General features: G+C 32.9%; 1 protein-coding gene across 3 annotated transcripts in view; it reads right to left on the bottom strand.

Moving 5' to 3' along the window:
• Positions 1–2,512: 2,512 nt before the first annotated feature.
• Positions 2,513–8,052, bottom strand: part of LOC21393260 (elongation factor P) — a 23,726-nt gene continuing 18,186 nt past the window's right edge. For 2 of the 3 annotated variants that reach the window (XM_010101206.2, XM_024167620.1), the window contains 7 exons: positions 6,546–6,633; positions 6,319–6,385; positions 6,152–6,219; positions 5,901–6,024; positions 4,285–4,324; positions 3,800–3,867; positions 2,513–2,769 (listed from right to left, as the gene is read on the bottom strand). In XM_010101206.2, the coding sequence (XP_010099508.2) occupies positions 2,757–2,769; positions 3,800–3,867; positions 4,285–4,324; positions 5,901–6,024; positions 6,152–6,219; positions 6,319–6,385; positions 6,546–6,633 (468 nt within the window). In that variant the 3' untranslated portion in view covers positions 2,513–2,756. Of the gene's footprint in view, positions 2,770–3,799; positions 3,868–4,284; positions 4,325–5,900; positions 6,025–6,151; positions 6,220–6,318; positions 6,389–6,545; positions 6,634–8,052 lie in introns of all 3 variants that reach the window. The other variant, XM_024167618.1, reaches the window with a different exon arrangement.

Genomic DNA, 8,052 nt, shown 5'->3' with positions numbered 1-8,052 from the left:
ATTATAATTTAAAAAAAATTTAAAAAAAAAAAAAAAAAAAAAAAGTTCAATGCGTAATACGTACGTGTCAAGGCTCTTTTATATAAAGTCTCATTTAGAAAATGTTCTTCTATACATTTCCTTCTAAGTTTTGGATAATTTCGAAGCCTAAGATGTGGTTGATAGTACTTTGCCTCATAGCTTTGCTTGTTATAAGGTTGAGCCATTGGATTTATGCTTGGCAGAACCCAAAGTGCAGCCAATGGGAAGTTACCTCCTGGCTCTATGGGTTTCCCCTTTGTTGGGGAGACCATTGAGTTTATCTTAAATAGAGAGGCAATCCGTGTTCCCCCATTTGTCCAAAAGAGACTTGCGAGGTATTTACCGTATCTATTTAGCCAATTATTTATTTATTTATTTATTTTTAACTTGTAGTTAGGAATTTATGACCTTAATGTAGTAAAATAGGTGTGGAATCACCCTTAGAGTGTGTTTGGTTGGGTGGAAAGGAATGAAATAGAATGAAATGAAATTGTAGTTTGATGTTTGGTTGGATTTAAAATAAATGAATGATCATTCACCCATTTTTGGTGAATCATCATTCCTTCCTCATATAGGAGGAATGACCATTTTAAGTTTTTTTTTTCCATAATTACCCTTCAATATTATAATATAATTAAAATATATTATATAGTAGTTATATTTTATAATATTACAATTATATTAATAAATTTAATAATATTATTATATTATATATCATAATTATATTATATATTATATAATAATAATTTTATTATATTATATTACATTTTACATATTATCTTAATTATATTGATATATAAAATATTAATGTTATATATAATATAAAGGTAATTTTGTCAATATGAAAATATTCATATTTCATTCTATAGTATTCATAAAATTACAACCAAATAAATGAATCAATTTTCTTTTCCATTCTATTACTATTATCATTATCATTCTCATTACTATTATCATTCCCCTACTTTAATCAAACGCACCTTGGTTAACGAATTGGAGACTCTCCATTGTGGTTGTGGTACATTCATGGCATACTTTATTGAGTTTCTGAGCAATCTACTCTCATAATTTAGTAAATGATAGTGGGGCAACCCAATCCTCAAAAATGACAGCATGATAGTGATATGACATGTTTCAAGGTGCATGCCAAATTGTATTCATGTCCTGCATCGCCTCTCTTCTCATATACCACCAAAGAAAAGAAGTTAACGAAAAGGCACCCACGTAAGGAATTATTTCATAGTTTGATTCTATTATTTTCCCCTGAATCCCTTCATTATTTAAATTTATGAGATCAAAAAACATTATGATCAGTAGCGTTCTCCACTAGTATTTCGATCGATCGCTATTCGATAAACAAAACCCTTTTTTGTATTGTAAATGAGTCTCCATTAGTAATATTTTTCTTTTCTTTGTTGTGACCTATGACCCAACAAGGTAAAGTCTCAATAATCGAGTTAGAGGGGTGAATTTTGTTTGGTGAGTAGAATATTTTATCTTGCCTACTCTTCTTTTTAATTAAAATCTTGTTCATTTTACCAATTTAAATTTTTAATTATAATTTTATTATAATTAAAAATTTTCATAAAAAATCACGTTTAATTTAAAATTTATATAAAATTATATTTTAATTTAAATTAAAAATTTAAATTTACGAAGTGGATAAGACAAGGGTGACTTTCCACCGAACTTTTTATCTCATTAGCTCACGGAGCAGCCGTACGTTCGTTTAGCATAAATTAGGTACAAAAGTCTAGTGATGTTAAATTCCAAGGAAATTCAGCTTAAAAAATTGAAAAGAAAAGGGCCAAGCTCTTGAGAAACGATCTAGTGGAGGAAGAGAAATACAGTATTGGTGGACTACGGACGTAAGTGTCTCATCACTAATAGTGATGCACAGGATTATTTAAAGCAAACATGATTTGGCAAGTACTAGCCACCGTCTTCTTATATTATTACTATTTTTTTCAAAAAAAAAAGTACAAGCCACTGTCAATGACATAAACCAAGAGTGTGTTTTAAGTTGCATTTGATAGATAATTCTAGAACTGAAGTCTATAATTTTGATTCCAACTTTTATTTATTTGTAAAAAGTAATAATTCTTAAAAACAAATATTTAATTTAGATAATTCTGATTCAAAATTTAAATCCTGACGTAATGTTTTAAATTAAAACTACTCTAAAAAATAAAACCACCCCCTTTTGATTTTAAATGGTTTAAACCCCTAATTCTGATTCAGATTCTAGAACCATAGTTTAAAACACATGTTTAAACCATGAATTATTATTTTAATTTAAACCCTCATACTAAACAACTTTTATTCTGAACAGAAATTCACATTTTTATGATGAAAAACAATGTATCAAACAAAGAAATTGTGAATCAAACCTATAAATTAAACGACATCTAAGCAAATGCAAAGTCAGAAGGCAAAAGGCAAAACATGAACAAATAAAATAATGCCAATTTCAATCAATAAAGCCCTCCCTTATTAAACCGAGAAAATAATATACGGTATTTGATTATGTGTTAATAAATAACATCGCAAGTATGCTTCGTACTTTCTTTTATGTTATTTTTATTTCTTTGCTATAACATACTATTCTACAAAATTGTCAAACTTCCGCCTCAGATTTTTTCAAGAGAAACAATAAGAAATTAAAAATTAAACAAGTTAGACGATTGGGAAAACTGAGGCTCAACCCTTTTGTCAGATTAAAGCAACGCCTTGTCTTATGCCTTGCCCCTGAGAATTGATGACGTTTATCAGCAAAACTATCAATATTAAGACTAAAACAACTTTGTTTTGCAAGTCAAATTAATCCTTGGACGCTACAAAACGAAAATAATAATTAACCATGACAGTTTGATTGTTCTCTTTTTCACCAAGGACTCGTCTACTTTGCAAGAAAGGAAAAGGAAAAAGAGAAGGGATTCCCTTTTTCGTCTATCATCCATTCACAGACAATCAATAACGAGAGTTAAGCATATCCCACACGATACAGGGAATGGGAAAAAGAAATGGCTAATCCTCGCACTCACTTAGTATTTTTTGCCAAGTAGAGAGAATGAATGCCAAATTTACTTAGACAACCTTAACAAATTCACGTATTAGATCATCTCCAATGCAAATGCTAATACCAATTGTATATTTGACACAAAAAAGTATGACAGGACATGTTATTTTCATTTGTGCTCCAATACATAATGTTATTTGAAATGCTAAAATGTACTTTACTATATTTATTAAGTTTTAAAAGTTATAAAAGTAAACTTTTAATTTTAAAGTAATTTGAAAAAGCAAAAGTTATAATGATAAAATGAAAAAGTAACCATATCAACCAATAAGAATCAAGTGTTAAATTTGCCATATGCTCTACTTGGTGGGAAGTAGCCAAAACAGTATAACATGTGACAAATTTAGCACAACAAATAACATTGTATTGAAGAGTGTTTTTTGCACTCAAATATAAATTTACAAATGACACATTACAACATTGCGTTGGAGATGATCTTATAAGCTAATGATTCTTTAATTATGCAAAGCTAGTCCAGTTTCTATTCATAAGTTTAGTAAACACTAGTAAGGGAATAAGCTTGTTTCCTATTACACTATTTAATGACCGTCATTCTTATTCCTTTATTTATTTCCAATCCCATTACCTTTTCCATTACATTCCTATACAATTTGATAAACGCGCCCCTAAAGGAGAGAGTAGCTGCATTGAGTCTAAGGATTGTTTAACCACGTGGTATGTAGCTATGCAAAACCTTACCTTTTAACATAGGAGTCGTCCTCAGTATCAATAACTATAGTGTCACCAACAACAACATGAGCTGGTACCTAGGAAGTGTAATACAAAAAGTCGAGTATATTAGACTCAGAAATCACAATGTAGTAAGCACAGTAATCTTCGTTGTTATTCATACTACTACACCATATTATAAGCAACTGTGCTCCTTTAGTTATTATTGTTATTTAAAAAAAAAAAAAAAAAAGAGGTTGCATAAAACAGACACTTCAGGAATGAATGATAATCAGCACACAAGATGGACTAGGGGGATATTTTTCATCTAAACTTGATCTTAAACATGAACGTTTTCTCCCATTGAGATTTTTCAACAAAATAAAAGTATCATCTGAAGACATCCTCCCGAGAGCTCAATCTCTATTAAACACAAATGTGAAAACAAAGAAACAAAAAAGTACACTCCCACAAACACGGCAATTTCTAGTAAACACAAATGGTATTTAACTTACTTTGATAGAGAGGCCATTTTCCAGCACGGCAATTTTCTCCCTGCATAAGAAAAAGGCATTCAAAGGAAAGCAAAAGCAAAATAAGAGATCATATGGAAGAATCTGGTAACTGAGCATTGTTAATTGCAAGAACCAAGAAACTGTACCCGCTTAGAAAGTTTAGAGACAATAACTATGTCGTATATAGTTCTCCTTTTCTTAATGAAAATCTTCAAGGGGGAAATTATTATTAAAGAAAGAAAATAAGATACAAAGTTGAGCATGGACAAAAATAACCCAAAGAAAAGGAGAAACAAGCTTAACATCTGAATATATTAATGTTCTAAACAAACAATATCCTCAGTCACCAGTCAAGAAACGAACTAGGGATGAATGATTGCCAAGCGAGATTTTTTTTTTCTTTTTTTTTTTTTACAGGAACTAAGAAAATTTCACTAACAGATGAAAAACTTTACAGAAGTTCTTGGACGGGCGAGAGATAATTGCTAGAATGAAGAGAAGAATTTACCGGCCCACCAAACTTGACCTAAAAACAATTTCAATTTTTTGAGATCAGAAAAGATTCGTACTTCTTCTCTTTCTTCTTTCTCCTCTCTTCCAAAATTAACTATGCGGTACTGAGGGGCCAAAAAAATAGTTGCACATGCATAACATCAAGCACCTTACAACCTATCCACAATCCTGTTTTCCCCCTTTCTCATAAGAAAATCCTTTAGTCATTTCACCATCTTTCCCAGAAAAAACCAAACCATAGACCAAGAAATTTCCAATTTATCAAAAACATAATGCCAAATAGGCTTTCAACTTCTTAAAAACTAATAGCCTTCCTGATGTAGGATCAAAATAAGAAAGATGATAGAGATAGAAGAATAGACTTGAGATAGAGACGAAAGCCACAAGAGAAAGAGAGAGAGAAACAAGAACTCGAGAGAGATAAACCACAAATTTCAATATTCATTAACCATTGCCTTAATTGAAATTTCAATGCTGCTTTATTTATAAGAAAGGCCCCGTTCATTTCGCTGATTCGAGTTTAGAATTCGAGTTTTGCTAAAAGCTCTCACAAACAATCACATCTAACTTTTTTGCTACAGTAAAAAGCTCACATAAAATCACATCTCAACTCGAATTAAAAACTCGAATCAGCGAACTAAACGGGCCCTAAATAACAAAATAGGAGACTAAATCAACACAAAATATGGAACTCAATAAAGGGAAACTACAATAATAACATAAATCCCTAATTAATAAAATTAAATAAATAGTTTAATGTTGTTCCGCATCAATGCCACAAAGCTAAGACCAATGAAAGAATATGTCCTAAATCACTACTATATGAATACTTCCTCAACAGCACCTCATCCGTACGTTCCAAAGACATGTATAAATAAATATATCTATCTATCTTTTAGTATATCACAAAAATTATTAAATTCAAACCCTAGGAGCATTATCATTATGGTGAAAAATTTTGCAATTGTGGAGAGCAGTTTATTCATGCAGGTTTTATACATCAAGGAGTAAGAACAACTGAGAAAAATTGAAGAAAAGTTGGGCTCATATATCGTGAAATCATGAAAAAAAAAATTAGTAAAGTGCATAATACACAAACAGACCTAGGCGTCACTCCAATTCCCTTCACGGGAGGCTGTGCATCCTTCACAGTGCATGTTGCGTGCTTTGGAACTGATGCAGATAAAGGAATTCCGTTATAAACCTCCACTTTAACCTTCATGTCATCTGTTGACAACAAATATCAGTTTAATTGAAAAACAATTACAATCACCAGATAGGTGTTTTAAATTCTAGAATAAATAATCCAAGAACGAAGAAACAAAAGAAGGTATGAAATATAATGCAAGTCAACCTTGTAGATACTTGGCCTTCTTTCCAAACAAGTCTGTATGCACTTCCAGCTGATCAAGGGTATCAGGGCTGGTAAGAATAACAAAGACGAAGAACATACATTAAACTTGAAAGAAGCAGCCTTAGAAGTTCAGAATAGAGGGAAGAAAATCAAAACTTAGAACTCACTCCATCAACAACATTTTGCCATCACGGTCCGTACACATATAAATGTAACTTTTCACCTCAACAAACACTTCTGCAGCAAATAATTCATATGAGATCTAATACAAAAATAGTCACTCAACTGATCTTCAACTAGACAACTATCAAGGGAACTAAACATTCTAAGCCAGTTGATCAATCTAAAATTCAACCATCCACACAAATGACGCGGGAGATCAATAGGAAGTTACATGAGTTCTGAATCATACTTTCAACTGCTTCATCTGTACCAAATCGCTGGATTACCTTGTTTCCACAATCAACATCACGAAGCTCGACCTGCATTTAGAGCAGCTCAAGTTTCATTTTGAAAGTAAACAATAGTTACGAATTCATCATAATGAATATGCAGAAATACTAGCACAACCATCGCAGTCAATGTTATAAATGACAACATCTAAAAAAAATAAGTGAATAAAATTGTTATGCACATCATAAGGACTTAACCAAAACAATTAAAAAATAAAAAATACCTGTTCAAAACTGTTACTACAATAATAATGAAATTATTATACAACCAAGCACCTTAAGAACAAAATCGTAAATTGATGACCGCTTTCAGCAACATTAACAAAGTTTCTTATCTAAAAAAAATCCAAACAACAAGATCTGGTTTTGTACTCCTTGCAGTTTCACCAAATAGTACAATTTGTCACCGTATTTGCAGTTTCCTTTCGCTGATCCTAGGCTCTTTTTTCATCATTTCCCAAGTGGTTCTTTCTCTTTCATGGTAACAATCATTACAAAAATCTATATCCATTTCCAACTCCAACTTTTTTCTTTCCGCGTGCATCCTCCACCACAGGGTCTCCAATGCAGTGGTATACGTGATAATATTTTTGGAATTGGGATAATCATTATGAGCCCGTTTGTTTCATATACTCAAACTCAAATCATTGATTCTGCTACTGTTAGGATCCGAGTTGTTTAGCTAATAAGATTTTCCAACAATTCCAATAGACTGAAATCCAACTGATAGCCTTTTATTGAATTAAATCACTTAACAAACAGCCAAGAGCTCGATGGAAGCTCTGGTATTCAACAATGAAGGAAAAAGAAACAAAATACAGGAAAATTAAGATAGAGAAGGATTTTTGAGGAACCCTCAACCTCCCAACTAGCAGCTTATCCACCAGAATCACGAGACCCCTTACTGCCTCCATACTCCCCTAATATTCTCCCATGCTCTAACCGTCCCCCCATGTCAGCAGCTCCCGTGTCAGACCATTCTCGGATCCCCAGGTGGGCTTCCCACCTCCTTAGGCTGACCCACTTCATTTAGGTCTGGGCCCACAACATTACCCCTCTTGGCCCTTCTCACATAGACTTTCCTTACCGGGGGCCTAACATCACTCCCCCCCTCGAAGACAACCTTGTCCCCAAGGTTATAATTAGAGATTGTGCCTGAAACACGTCCAAGAGCTCCCACGTGGCCTCCCAATCCTGCAAACCTTTCCATTTCACCAGAATTTCAGCCACAAGCCTTCCGCCTAAGGGTGTCCACCGACCCCGGACGACTTCAGAAGGCTCGACCTGCAGTTCCAGCTCATCCGAGAGTTGAGGCGGAAGAGGCTGACATGTTGAATCATGTTAGGATCCTAGGACTCCTACCGTTAGATCTAGCTGAGTACGTAATAAAAGATGAGATTGGAAGAAGGAAATGCCTCTTAGATAAACTTTCTCATTAATTGGAATGAA

Source organism: Morus notabilis, unplaced genomic scaffold (assembly GCF_000414095.1).
Source record: "Morus notabilis unplaced genomic scaffold, ASM41409v2 Scaffold748, whole genome shotgun sequence".
NCBI lineage: Eukaryota > Viridiplantae > Streptophyta > Magnoliopsida > Rosales > Moraceae > Morus > Morus notabilis.
Note: the sequence above shows the minus strand (reverse complement) of the source record. Positions and strands in the feature narration are given on the sequence as shown.